Here is a 15,110-nt window from a genome sequence, read left to right as displayed (position 1 = left end):
CCCTAAATTAAGCATACTTTATCAGTGAGAACTCTAAAAAGTTGAGACCTATTTATTGCATGCATTTGAAAATAGAGAAAGACAGAGATGGCCCCAGGACAGAAAGTTCAGACAGTTTTCTTGATTTGAGCTTTGAAGGTCCCTATCTTTTTAGTCTCAGGGTGAGCCAAAGGAATAGGATTGGTATTAGAGGAGTTTGTACTGGAAAGGTTGAAATGTCGGCAGCTATACTAAAGGTCATTCATTTTATATACTGCTCTCACTCCTGCGTCTTCTCCCAGGGAGAGGACCCACCTTCTTACTGGACCTTCACTTTCAGGTAGAGAAGTGAGGTATAGTCATTATAGACTCAAGTCCATTGCCTATTTGTGGAGTCAGATTTAATAAATGAAAGCAGAGTGTTTTCTAGCTCTTGTATATTGGCATTAAAACATTAAAATAAACTTGTTTTATGTAAACTTTGGCCCTCATACACTGAATTCTCTTAACTCTGAACATATCAATTGGCTTTTCCTTTTTTTTTTTTTCTAAGAGGAGAATTATTTTGTTCAGAAGAAAATTTGTAGTATGCATGTTTCACTGTATTTATTCCAACATATAAAGTTTGAAAGCACCAAAAAGACTTTGAGAAGTATGCTCTTAATTGATAGATTGTAGAGAGAAGCAGTAAACAGATCCAAGACATTCAAGGTGTGTATGAGGTTTTGATGACATGAAGGGAGTGCTAAAGCCAGGTCTTAGGAATGCCTCAGCTCTACTTGGCCCATTGGTCTTCCTTCTCTTAAGGGTTATGAGGGAGATTTCTCTCTCCTTGCACAGGAGAAACAAGGCTCAAGGTTTGATAATAATGTTCAGGATTCTGGTAAAGCTGGGCCAGAGAGCGGGACTGAGACGTAAGACCCAAGTGGGGTCTTCTAAACCTACCCTCCATCCCTGCCCAGTTTCAGTTGTACCACTGGTGAGCAGCTAATCCTGAAGGGATAGCTACAGTGCAGAGCAAGTGAGAGGGAAAAGTTGAACATGAGAAAAAAAATGGAGACTGGGCCCATCTTTCCACTCTATGGGTGGAGGCTGCCAATGATAAAGGACTAAGAACAGTTTTTGCTAGGCCTGCAGAGTAGGCTTAGGTCCATTTACTTGGGAAGAATCAGTTGTATTCTCTTAGGGAAGAAGGGACAGTGACTAGTGAGTACTAGGCCTATATCTGAGATTCTGATTCATTTGATCTGTTGGGCATAAATATCAGTAGAATCTAAAACTCCCCCAATTTTAATGTGCCTCAAAGTGGAGGACTAGTGGTACACCATCATTGAACACCTCAGAGGGAACTGAGGCACAAGTTAACATTGCAAGGGAGCTTGAATCTCAAACTATGCAGGTCTTTTTGTTTGAAGTATAATGGATTTTTTCCACAATAGATATTTGACTGTATGCGAGAGTTTTATGACTTTTATAATTTCTGTTCATGAAAGTAATTGTTCTAAAACAGTCCATTTTTTCGTCAGTTCTTATTTGTCTTTTGGCAACTTTTTACCAGTTTTGCAATTGTTTATTTAGCAGTAAAATGAGAGTGCTTGAGTTGATTAACTTTGATGAAAAGGAGAGTTGTTAGGCATATTAGTCCATTTTCTGTTGCTGTAAGAAAATACCTGAGGCTTAGTATCTTAATAAAGAAAAGATGTTTATTTAGCTCACAGTTTTAGAGGTCCAAGACCGTGGTGCCAGCATCTTCTAGCTTTAGTGAAGACTTCTGGCTGTATTATAGCATGGCAGATGGCATAATGATGGGAGCTCATGCAAGAAGGAGAGATCACATGGCAAAAGAGAAAGCCAGAGACCTGGGAAAGGCCAATTTTGCTAATTTTTTTAAGGATTTATTTATTTATTTGAAAGGGAGAGTTACAGAGAGGCAGAGGCAGATAGAGAAAGAGAGAGAGAGAGTCAGCTTTCTGTTTGCTGGTTCACTCTCCAAATGGCTGCAATGCCCAGAGCTGGGTTTATCTGATCTGAAGGCAGAAGCCAGGAGCTTCTTCTAGGTCTCCCATGTGCAATCTTGCTTGTTTTGTAACAACCTATTCTAGCAGGGTCCTGCCAGAACTGCATTGATCCTTTCCAAGTGGAGCACTTCCAATGACCTAATCACTTTCCTGTTAATGACCTCAACACCTCCCATCATAGCCACACTGGCACCAAGCTTCTAGCACATAAATAAGAGGGGCACAACCCCAAACCACATCAAAACTGTGGTTTGAATATTTGTGTTCCTTCCAAAAACTCATGCTCTAATTTAATCCCCAATGCGATAGTATTTGGAGGTGGGGCCTAATGGTAGTGTGTAGAACATGATGACTCCACTCATGAATGGATCAATACTGATATAAAAAGGACTTACAGAGATTAGTTTGCTTTCATTCATTGTTCTGCCATGTGAGGAGGCACACCAGCAACTTGATCTTGAACTTGCCATACCTTAGAATTATGGAAGAATAAATTTCTGTCCTTCATAAATTAAAAAAGAAAAAAGCAAAGCATGGACTAAGACAATGGTATTTCTGTTACATTATCTAATTTAAACATGTTTCAGAAGGATGCCCAACTGAAACATCTTAGGCAAAATAGGATTAGAAATGTATCAGCTGTCTATTGCTGTGATACAAAGTTTCCCCAGCACTTAGTGGCTTAATACACAATGATTTTTTTAAAAGATTTATTTATTTATTTGAAAGGCAGAGTTACACAGAGAGGAGAGACACAGAGAGAGAGAGAGAGAGAAAGTCTTCCATCTACTGGTTCACTCCCCAAATGGCCACAATGACCAGAGCTGTGCCTATCTGAAGCCAGGAGCTAGGTGCTTCTTCTAGGTCTCCCACATGGGTGCAGGAGCCCAAGGTCTTGGGCTGTCTTCTACTGCCTTCCCAGACCATAGCAGAGAGCTGGATCGGAAGTGGAGCAGCTGGGACTCGAACCAGTGGCCATGTGGGATGCCGGCACTGCAGGTGGTGACTATCTGCTATACCACAGTGCCAGCCCCACAATTATTTAGTTTTTAAGTGCATGGATTGACCGCAGTCAGTTGGGCCATTCTTTTATGATATGCTTTATGCTTTTGTTTTCAGCTGTACTGTGTTCGACTGGGTCCCAGCTGAGCCTGGAGCCTTAAAAATGGCTTTACTCACATGAATCATGCCATAGGAAGGTTGATGAGGTGACTAGGGATTGGCTGGGCCTACCTTCATCCACTTAAAATTAAGTAGTACAGACTGAGCTTCTTTACTTGGCAGCTTGATGCCAAGGGGTTGAAAGTAGAAGCTGTCAGATTTGTTAAGGCCTAGGACTAGAACTGGCATAGTGTTGTTTCTGCTGTGTTCTTTTGTTCAGAGAGTTACCAGGCCCAGGTAGATTGGACAGCAGGTATAAGAGCAAAGGGGATACAAACACTATGCTGAGAATTAGGATTCTTAGAATTCTTGGTGCAAAGTAGGGCAAGCATTGTGAGTTGAGAGTGTAGCCTGCGGTGGGAACCAGTTTGTCAGTGGCCAGACCTTGAAATGTTTTCTGGCACAGAGGTAATTCTGGCAGTTCTCTAGAGGAGAGATTCAAAGAGAGCAAGACTGAGAGCTGAAGGAGATTATGGCATTAATGCAATCAAGGAATTCAGAGACTGAGCTAGGGCAGGGACTTTAAGGATGATGAGAAGGCACTGAGTTAAAACTGTTTAGGAAGCACAACTGTATGACTTGTTGCTTAGGTCTGGGAAGAGTTAGGGAAAGAGACTGAAGGATAGGTTTTCAAATTTCTAGCTAGGCTAATGGGTAAATTCTGTTGACAGAAAAGTGTAGTAGAGAATACAGAGGTAGGATTTCGGTTTTGACATTTTGAACTGAGATGCGTGTTCACTACTCACTGAATGTAGGAGTGTGAAGCTCAGGAAGAAGTTGGAGCCCAGAGTAGTCATTGGCACATGGGTGCTAATGGAACTGAGGCAGGACTTTGAAGGCAGCCCAGACTGTCTTGCCAAGGGTGTCCTGGAAGCAGCAGCACATTACCTCACCAAACTTGTATTAGGGAGAGGTTCTTTTTCCTGTCTTTTGTAGTACATTAAAACTTGAGATGGTTGAAGGGCAGGGATTGCCTTGGTGCACAGACTAATGGGCTATTTTAATAGCCTTACTAGTACACACCAACCACTTCTAAGCACATCTTCCACTGGCTCCGAGTTGAATGAGGTCTTATCCCCAGTCCATGAGGTCTCTAACATGTATTTTACATTGTAGAGGATCTAGTCTCTGAAGCATGAGTCTCCATCCTTCCACACTTAATCCTTTACATTGTCATCTAATCTAGTAAGCTGATGTGGGACGTTTAGGAAAAATAGGGCTCTCTGTATTTCTCCTGTTGCTTCCAAATACAGAGTATCTTCCATCTTTCCTGTTCCCTCACTTTTTTTTTCTTAATTTATTGTCAGGTGGTGACTTGCTGTAGTTCATGAACTTTGAAATTGGCACAGTACAAATTTATGTCTCCTCAAACTTAGAAATGACTACATGTAATGGATTTTTGGGATCATTTATAAATAATTGAAACCATGAATGTTAAATTCTTGAATGCTAAGTTCCACTGTATATTAATATTTTATGGCACTCCATAAAGAACATTATGAATTTTAGCTTTTGTGCCTCCCAAAGTATATTTGAGAACCCCTGATCCATAGTATTTGACTAACATTCTGTTCTGTTTTAGAATAAATTAACGTGTTAAATGTACTCCTTGTGAAGATGTTCAAATTTTTGTAATAAATAAAATCTTTCTTTATATTTCATAGAAATAGAGGGGGTTGAAATATGATGCTACACGTTCATTTTTTTTTTTTTTTTTTTGGACAGGCAGAGTTAGACAGTGAGAGAGACAGAGAGAAAGGTCTTCCTTCTGTTGGTTCATCCCCCAAATGGCCATTACAGCCGGCACTGCGCCGATCCAAAGCCAGGAGCCAGGTACTTCCTCCTGGTCTCCCATGCGGGTGCAAAGCCCGAGCACCTGGGCCATCCTCCACTGCCTTCCCGGGCCACAGTAGAGAGCTGGCCTGGAAGAGGGGCAACCGGGACAGAATCTGGCACCCCAACCTGGACTAGAACCCAGGGTGCCGGCACCGCAGGCGGAGGATTAGCCTAGTGAGCCGCGGTGCCAGCCCATGTTCCATTTTTTTTTAAGATTTATTTGAAAAGGCAGATTACAAAGAGAGAGAGAGGGAGAGAGGGAGAGGAAAAGAGAGAGAGAGAGAGGTCTTTCATTTGTTGGTTTACTGCTCAAATGACTACAATGGCCAGGGCTAGGCCAGGCCAAAGCCAGAAACCAGGAGCTTCTTCTGGGTCTCTCATGTGGGTGCAGGGGTACAAGCACTTGGGCCATCCTCCATTGTTTCCCCAGACACATTAGCAGGGAGTTGGATCAGAAGTAGAGCATCTGGGACTCGAATTGATGCCCATGTGGGATGCTGGTGCTGCAGGCAACAGCTTAACCCAATATGCCACAGTGTTGGCCCCACATTTCGTTTATTATATTTCATTTCTTTGGTTTTTCATTTCTTATATGGCAAAATAATACATGCTTATTGTGAAAATAATGTTCAGAAGTGTGTGAAGAGTAAAGCCTCAATTTGTTTCATCATTTGATCCTGCTGCCTTATTACTATTTTGGTTTATATTCTAAATGTTTTCATTTAGATTTATTTACACAAGTAATGTATACACATAGACATATAAGGATTTTATTTTTGCGGAGGTGGCATCATAGTGTCTGTATCATTCTTATTTGGTTACAGTTATCTGTGGATGTCATTATTATTTTAATGTCTGCATGGTGTTTCATAGTAAGAATCAATTCTGATATATTTAACCACTTCCCTAGTTGTATTTTTTCCTATTATAAATGTTTTTTCCTTTTTCTGTTATAAATGTGATGGGATATTGAGTGGGTTCTTGCCCCCATTATCCCCAAAGTGCTACTGAGGCGCAAAGCTGGGTACAAAAGCACTAACTGTAAATATCCCTTGTTTGAAATGAAGCCCTTTCACTGCAGGGCATATTAAAAGGTATGAGAAATGTTCACCATCCTAGCCCTAGGCTTCATAGAAAGAGAACTGAGAAGCTAGAAAGTTTAAGGTTTAGGGGAGTAGAGTGTTTGTGGGGAAAGGTTACTTCCACCCTTTCTGAAATCAAGAGAAGAATGGTGTTCCAAGAGAATTACTTGTGGAATTTAGAAATGCCTGTATGAATGAGACTGGCATTTTATTGAACATCTGCATAGCCAGTGGATTTACTGACCCATCCCTTTACTATCTGAACAGGGACAAATTAAAAATTGAGGAGAGCTGTTCAGTGGGACTGATGAGTGGAGGGGTGGATTGTTGGCACGTGCAAACTTGTCTGTAGTGAAAGGGATGCAATCAGGATGTTGTTGGGCAGTTTGGAAGCAGCGTGCATGTTTAGAAGATTATGGCATGTGTGGCATCAGACCAGCGTCAACTACGAGAGATAACCAAGTAATTACTTTCCCTGTAGGTGTCTGTTACTCCTCAGAACAATGATAAGGCCTACGTTTCTTTTACAAGGTCATTAGTCAGTTCGGATAGCACTGTAAGGTTACATATGTGTTTCTTTAAAACAAACAAAAAATATTAAAACATATATATATATAATTATTCCTAAAGAAGCTATTCTAATGATATCACACTAAGAAATTTTGGCTATTAGATATAAAGTAACATCAAAATGAGCTTTCTCCAGATGGCAAGCAGGGCACATGTGTCCTTTGTTATAAATGAGAGTAAACATTCATGTGTATCTGCTGTGTTATCATTGCATGGCAGATGATTACCAGGGGGGATGGAATTTATCTGAGCAGTGTGTCTGCTCCACAGGAAGTACATGTAATCAAGAGGTCATTTTTAACAAGACTAGGCTTATTCTTTGTGTTTGTTGTACGTACAAACCAAAAAGGTCCTGTAGTGCTAGAGGGAATGTTTAATTGGTTCAAAGCACCTTAAAACTGGTTAAAATAAAATTTTTGTTCAGATCATTTGAAAAGGAATCATTTTTTCTGACCTAGTGATGACATAGCTTCCTTCAAATATTTCTGTGAGGGTAGAACAATTTTATCATTCAGCAGGGAAAATCATGATATTTAGATGGTAGAAACAATGTATTACAGTAACTTATTGGAAATTATAAGGACAGTGCTTACTTGTGAAGAGAATGACATGTTGTTTAATAGTGACATTTAAGAACTATTCTGCAGATTGTTTTAAAATTATTAAAGTAGAGCCATAGAACATATTGCTATTTTTAGTAACTTTAAAATGTGAAACTTAAGTTTTTCAAATATATATATTTCATGCATGTTGTTGTTTCATCCTTTTATGCTTAAATTTTTATATTTCTTTTTAATATGTTTCATTTATTTCTGATTTTTATAATTTGACTTATAGGAAAGACCACAAATATTTTCTGCAGTCACATTAAGTAGCACAGAGATGAATAACATGAAGACTATTGCACAGAGAGACGAAACTCCAATAGAAGAGCTTGGTGAGGTTTCTGAACATAAACTCACCACTAAAGAAACAGCAGATAAAGAAGACCAGGCAATAGGTGGTTCTGAAAGCTATCCAGCTCAAGACAAATCATTCCCTGTTGAGTCTGCAGGACCTCATCCTGAATCTGGCTCGGCTCCCACCAGTCCTGAAACTTTGCATGCAAAGGCTGCTGACTCAGTTCCAGAAGGTTCTGATGAAAACAAAGTCAAGAGGACATCCTGCATGTATGGGGCAAACTGCTACAGGTAAAATGAAGTTATGGGTGGCAAACAATTTCTTTATTTGAACAGCATGTGGCTATCTATATAGGTATTAGGTATAGTGTATTAAAAACCTCATAAAAACCCATTGGCCTTTACTATATTTCTATTGGTTTGCAGTTTCTCAGTGTTCATTCTAGCCAATCCTGCCAGAGGGAGGGAGGGAGGGAAGGAGGAAGGAAGGTGTCTTTCATCTGTTTGTTCACTCCCCAAAAAGCCGCAATGGCTGGAACTGTGCTGATCTGAAGCCAGGATCCAGGAGCTTCTTCTGGGTCTCCCACGCAGGTGCAGGGGCCCAAGCACCCAGGCCATCCTCTACTGCTTTCCCAGGCCATAGCAGAGAGCTGGATCAGAAGTGGAACAGCCGGGATTAGAACCAGCACCCATATGGGATGCTGGTGCTGCAGGCAGATGCCTAACCCACTATGCCACAGCAGCAGCCCCCAGAGGCTTTTAAGATAGAATAGGGAATTAAATATTTTATAAGTAGACATGCTGATAGATGGAAGGACCTGAATACTTAGGAATCCAGACTTGAAATTCACTCAGACTTAAATATCTACTTATTTAATGTCTTTATGTCAGAGAAATGGCTTAATAAATAGTTGTGTACGGCCTAACTATTAAGGTACATTTCAGGTTGAGTTTAGGTATCTTTTTTTTTTTTTTTTTTTTTTTTTTTTGGACAGGCAGAGTTAGACAGTGAGAGAGAGAGAGAGTTAAGGTATCTTATTGTGTGTGTACATTTTTCTTTATTCTTCCTGTTACTCTTTGGATCACCATGGTACCCTCTAAAATAACTGAGAATGTATTTCCTGGGTTCATTGGTTTCTCACATGCTTCCTGCATTTTAATACATTATACTATGTTTTAATTTCATATCTATTTAATTTCATATCTTGTGACTTTCAATTATAACCACTTAGTTTTAGACTAGAGTTTCATCTATAATGTTTATAGTAGCTGGTATTTAACTACATAGCCCTATTTTAAGATAATTCTTTCCCACCCAGCCTGTTAAACTCAATAACAATGCATTCCAGTAGTTTGATGTCCTCTATGCAATAGTGTATTTACATCAAATCTTCTCTTTATTTCAGGTTCATAGTATTTTTAATGTATTACTATTTTAGTACTTAAATATTTTCAATTTCAACATTTCTATGCATTTTCACACAGTTTGTCTATTTTCAATGGGTTTCATTCTCCATCTAGGATATAATATAAAAACTTGTCAAATACAAGCAAATAATCTTCTGTTACTTTGGATTTTGAAAAATCCTATTTGGTTTTTGTATTAGTTTGCTAAAGCTGCTATACCAAAATGCCAGTCTAGGTTGGGAGACTTAAACAATGGAAACTTTCTCACAGTTCTGGAGTCTGGAGGTCTTAGCTCATGGGTGGGGAACATCCAGCTCCCAGGCCATCTGAGACCTGTGAAATCATTTGGTCTGGCCTTGCCAAGACAACTGGAGGCAGGATTTGGAATTCAGTTTTTAAGTTGATAATTTGTATGGCCCATGAATGATGTTATAAATATCCAAATGGCCCCTGATATGAAAAAGGTTCCCCATTCCTGTCTTAGATAAAGGTGTCACCAAGTTTGATTTCTTCTGAGACCTCTTGTCTCTTATGAATGACTGCATCCTCACGATGTCCTTATTTGGCCTTCTGTGTGTGCTCACACATCTCTGATGTCTCCATCTAATAAGGATACCTTATTAAACTTAATTAACCTTAATTATCTTTTTACAGGCTCCATCTATTCCCTTGGGGAATAGAACTTCAACATAAGAATTTTGAGGGGATACAGTTCAGTTTATAATACAGTTAAAAAATCATAGTGATTATCTCGATAGAGAAAATTCTTTGATAAAATTCAACAGCTGGTGAGGGTACTATGGCACAGTGGGTTAGGTTGCCACTTACAGTGTGGGCATCCTATATACGAGTGCTGGTTCAAGTCCTGGCTCCTCTGCTTCTGAATCGGCTCCCTGCTTATGTGCCTGGGGAAACAGATGATTATGGCCCATGTACTTGAGCCCCTGCCACCCACATGGGAAACCCGGTTGGAGTTTCAGGATCCTGACTTCAGCCTGGGCCAGCCCCAGGCATTGCAGCCATTTGAGGAGTGAACCAGTGGATGGGAAAATCTGTGAATCTCCCTCTCTCTCTCTCTCTCTCTCTCTCTGTCACCTTTCCAAATAAGTAAATCTTTAAAAAATCTAAACAACACATTTATGAAACAAATTTGTTGTTTTTTAGTGTTCCAGTAGATTTATTCTACTAGCAGAAAACATCTTTCCTGGATCATTGTCATCCTCATTCAAACACACCCTAGTGTTTCTATTTTTTAAAAAAATTATATTTTAATTATATTTTATTTAAGTTATACAAGTTTCATATATTTCCTTTATATTGTGACAGGAACATAGTGGCATTATCCCCTCACCCATGCTCTAACCTTTCTTTCCCTCCCTCTTGTATTCCCACTCTTAATTTTTACAGTGATTTTTTTTATTAAAATTTTTTAAAATTTATTTGACAGATAGAATTAGACAGTGAGAGAGAGAGAGAGAGACAGACAGAGAGAAAGGTCTTCCTTCTGTTGGTTCACCCCCCAAATGGCCGCTATAGCAGGCGTGCTGCGCCAATCAGAAGCCAGGAGCCAGGTGCTTCTCCTCGTCTCCCATGCAGGTACAGGGGCCCAAGCACTTGGGCCATCCTCCACTGCCCTTCTGGGCCACAGCAGAGAGCTGGACTGGAAGAGGAGCAACAGGGACTAGAACCTGGCACCCATATGGGATGCCAGCGCTGCAGGCGGAGGATTAACCAAGTGAGCCACAGTGCTGGCCCCTACAGTGATTTTTTTTTTTTTTAGTCCACTTAATGCTTGTATAGTTAATGCTACCCTAAGTAAAAGATTTCAACAAATAGTATGAAGAGAAAACAAAACACAGCAAAACAAAATACTGTTCCTCAATGAAGGAGACAAGGGCTATAAACCGTCACTGATTCTCAAAATGTCTATTTCACTTCAACATTATATTTCAGGTACTCTTTTCATTGCCTTTGATCAGGGAAAACATATGATATCTGTCTATTTTGGACTGGCTTATTTCATTAAGCATAATGGTTTCCAGTTGCAATCATCTTATTGTGAAAGAGAAGATTTCATTTTTATGAAATCCTTTTACAGAGAATTTCATTATTTTACTCCACAGTGTATATATACCATAATTTCTTTATCTAGTCATCAGCTGATGGACATCTGGCTTGATTCCATATCTTGGCTGTTGTGAAGCTGCAGTGATCATGGGGGTACACATAAGTCTTTCGTGACTGCGTTTGGTTTGGGTAAATTCCCAGGAGTGGGATGGCTGGATCATATGGTAGCTCTATATGCAGATTTCTGAGGTATCTCTATCTCCATACTGTCTTCCGCAGTGGTTGCACCAGTTTATCTTCCCACCAACAAAGTATCAGAGTACCTTTTTTCCTACATCTTTGCCAGCATTTGTCATTTGTTGATTTCTGTATGTGGGCCATTCTAACTGGAGTGAGGTGAAACCTCTTTGTGGTTTTGATTTGCATTTCCCTGATGGCTAGTGATTCTGATCATTTTCTCAAGTGTCTATTGGACATTTGAATTTCCTCTCTTGAAAAATGCCTGTTCATCCTTTGCCCATTTCTTAACTGAATTGTTTGTTTTGTTGTTGTTTGTTAAGTTTCTTATTCATGAAAGTCAACAGCTGGAATAAAGTTAAAAGTTCATCAGCAGTAGAATGGATAAATTATCACGGCTTTATAAAAAGGAATAATACATGTTAATAAAAATGTACTATTGCTGCATGTAGTGGCATGCGTTAATTATATAAACATAAAAAAGTCAGACTCTTTGACCAACTGCTTTATATCATTACTTCTTTATTTATAATCAGGACACCCCTGGAAGTCTCCAGAACACTTTTAGGAAATGTGTTAGGTTAGAACTGTTTTTATAATGCTATTAAAGCTTTTATGTGTGTGCCTTTTTCTCTGTTATTCTCTCATTTGCATTGAGCAGTAGTTTCCCAGAGGCCATATGACTTGTTATTGTAAATGATTGAATGCAGAAGCAGATATGAGAAGCCAGATGCCTCTCTTAAGCCAGACATTAAAGAAATCTTCACAGTATAAAACATCTTCATGATTTTTTTTCTTAGGAAATGCTGACATATTATTTATGATACATTTAAAGAGTTTATCATTGTTATTTTAAGTCATGTATTTTTATATTATCTGATATTTAATATTGATTAGCATAAATGATCCACATAAACAAAAACGCTCAGTTTAATAATTTTTATTTTATTTTATTTTTTTATTTTTTGACAGGCAGAGTGGACAGTGAAAGAGAGAGAGAGACAGAGAGAAAGGTCTTCCTTTTGCCGTTGGTTCACCCTCCAATGGCTGCTGCGGCTGGCGATCCGAAGCCAGGAGCCAGGTGCTTCTCCTGGTCTCCCTTGCAGGTGCAGGGCCCAACGACTTGGGCCATCCTCCACTGCACTCCCGGGCCATAGCAGAGAGCTGGACCGAAAGAGGGGCAACCTGGACAGAATCCAGCGCCCTGACCGGGACTAGAACCCCGAGGTGCCGGCGCCACAGGCAGAGGATTAGCCTATTGAGCCATGGCGCCGGCCAGGAGTTTAATAATTTTTAAGAGTGTAAAAGAGTCCTAAAACCACAAAGTGTGAGACATGCTTGTAGAAGCAGGATAGTTAGTTACCTTTGAGTTAGGTAAGGTGGGATTACTCAGCTATAAAAAAGAATGAAATCCTGTCTGTCATAACAAAATGAATGCAACTAGAAACTATTTAGGGCCGGATTCTGTCCCGGTCACTCCTCTTCCTGTCCAGCTCTCTGCTGTGGCCCAGGAGTGCAGTGGAAGATGGCCAAGTGCTTGGGTCCTGCAACTGCATGGGAGACCAGGAGAAGCACCTGGCTCCTGGCTTCGGATCAGCGTGGTGCGCCAGCCACAGCACGCCAGTTGCGGCGGCCATTGCGGGTGAACCAATGGCAAAAGGAAGACCTTTCTCTCTGTCTGTCTCTCACTGTCCACTCTGCCTGTCAAAAAGAAGAAGAAGAAAAAAAAAAGAAACTATTTAGTGAAATAAGCCAGTCCCAAAGAGACAAATATGTTTTCCCTGATCTGTGGTAACTAATAAAGTACAAAAAATGTGATGTGTATGAGTGAAATTGACATTTTGATATTTGATTATTTTTACAACCCTTGTCTCTGCTGTTGAGAAACGGTGTTTTTTTTCTTTTTCCCATTTACTATTTGTTGAATTCTTTACTTAGTGGAGGGTTAAGCTTATAACTATAAAATAAACTGAAAGTATGTTATTGTGAAAATTAAAAGAGGCCGGTGCCGTGGCTCAATAAGCTAATCCTCCACCTGTGGCACTGGCACACCGGGTTCTAGTCCCGGTCGGGGCGCCGGATTCTGTCCCGGTTGCCCCTCTTCCAGTCCAGCTCTCTGCTGTGGCCCGGGAGTGAAGTGGAGGATGGCCCAGGTCCTTGGGTCCTGCACCCGCGTGGGAGACCAGGAGAAGCACCTGGCTCTTGGCTTCGGATCAGCGTGGTGTGCTGGCCGCAGCGCACTGGCCGCAGTGGTCATTGGAGGGTGAACCAACAGTAAAGGAAGACCTTTCTCTCTGTCTCTCTCTCTCTCTGTCCACTCTGCCTGAAAAAGAAAAAAAAATTAAAAGAAAGAATAAGAAAGGAAGGGAGGGTTGGAAGTATCACTGTGCTCCTAAATCTGTATATATGAAATACATGAAATTTGTTCACCTTATATAAATAAAACAATTTTTTTTAAAAGATGAGACTCATGATTGGACTGGGGTACATGGAGACTTTCTAGAATGTTAATAACATTCTCTACAAGCAAAGAGTACATTGGTATGCTCACTTTTTTTAAATAGCCTTTAAAAGTTGTATATGATTATGATATTTATATTATACACTCATATATGTATGTGTCCTATATAACGTTTTCAAAGTGTCTGTTGATATTCATAGCCTACCACATGACACCAAGAATTTGTTATGTTACCATGATAGTCCTGTACTGAGTAGATGTCATTAACTTTTTTTATTATAAAGATTTATTTATTTATTGGGAAGAGTTACAGAGAGAGGGGGAGAGAGAGAGATCCTGTCTGCTGTTTCACTCCCCAAGTGGTCATAATGGCCAAAGTGGAGCGAGGCAGAATCCAGGAGCCAGGAGTTTCTTCTGGGTTTCCCACGTGGATAGCAGGGTGGATGGCACAAGCATTTTTGTGCCATCATTCGCTGCTTTCTCAGGTGAATTAGCTGGAAGCTGAATCGGAAGTGGAGCAGCCAGGACTGGAACTGGTGCCATAATGGGGTACCAGCATTGCAGGTGGCAGCTTTACCTGCTTCACCACAATGCCCGCACCATCAACTTTGTTTTTAACAGGGTTGCACATTGGTTCATTTTCTATATAATCAAATCTGTATTGCTTGGTTTCCTGCTGTATCCACAGAAAAGCTAGACTGTTCATGAATTATTTTTTCTGACACATTATTTATCACCCATGTAGGAAGAATCCTGTTCATTTTCAACACTTCAGCCACCCTGGTGATAGTGATTATGGAGATGCACAAGTTACGGGCCAAGAGGAGACTGATGACCGGCCGGAGTGTCCCTATGGAGCATCTTGTTACAGGTGTGTGAACTGGAATGTTTGGCTGTACTTCTCTCCCCAATTTCTGCTATTTATCCAAAAAAGCAGTTTCTCTCTCAAGCCTTTATCTTTTAGCTTTTAACCTTTCATAAGTGACAGATTTTCATTTTGGTAATAGGTAGGATTATGTTTCTTTTAAATAACACCATGTTGGTGAGTTATTAATCTTATAAGCGCCTGAAATTGTTCCTCATTTCTAGCTTGCTAAAATGCAAATAGGATCATTTTAAAACCATTGTACTTGAAATGTACCACACCACCAAAGAAAGAAGTAGTGATTCTGACATTTGAGAGCCTTAACTCTGGACAGCCATCTTTCTTAGATAACTGTGAATTCAGAATCCTGAACCAACTGGCCTCTTTGGAGACTTTGCTATTTCTGTGATTATGATTTTCAATAATAAGGCAACATAAGCTTCTGGTCGTGGAAAGAAAACTCAAAATGCTTACAACTTACCATTTGAGAAGTAACTATTCCGTTAGAGCAGAACATTCTGCAGATAG

The 15,110-nt window shown here is 40.1% G+C and overlaps 1 protein-coding gene across 2 annotated transcripts in view; it reads left to right on the top strand.

Annotated features, from left to right (window-relative positions):
* The window catches only part of APLF (aprataxin and PNKP like factor), a 133,938-nt gene that overhangs the window by 75,247 nt on the left and 43,581 nt on the right, over positions 1-15,110 (top strand). For both annotated transcript variants that reach the window (XM_002709665.6, XM_089326348.1), the window contains 2 exons: positions 7,484-7,836; positions 14,463-14,588. In XM_002709665.6, the coding sequence (XP_002709711.3) occupies positions 7,484-7,836; positions 14,463-14,588 (479 nt within the window). The remainder of the gene's footprint in view (positions 1-7,483; positions 7,837-14,462; positions 14,589-15,110) is intronic.

This window comes from Oryctolagus cuniculus, chromosome 2, assembly GCF_051225735.1.
Source record: "Oryctolagus cuniculus isolate XC-2025 breed Fujian yellow rabbit chromosome 2, ASM5122573v1, whole genome shotgun sequence".
Taxonomy (NCBI): Eukaryota; Metazoa; Chordata; class Mammalia; order Lagomorpha; family Leporidae; genus Oryctolagus; species Oryctolagus cuniculus.
The sequence above is the reverse complement of the archived record's forward strand: the minus strand, read 5'-3'. Positions and strand labels throughout refer to the sequence as shown.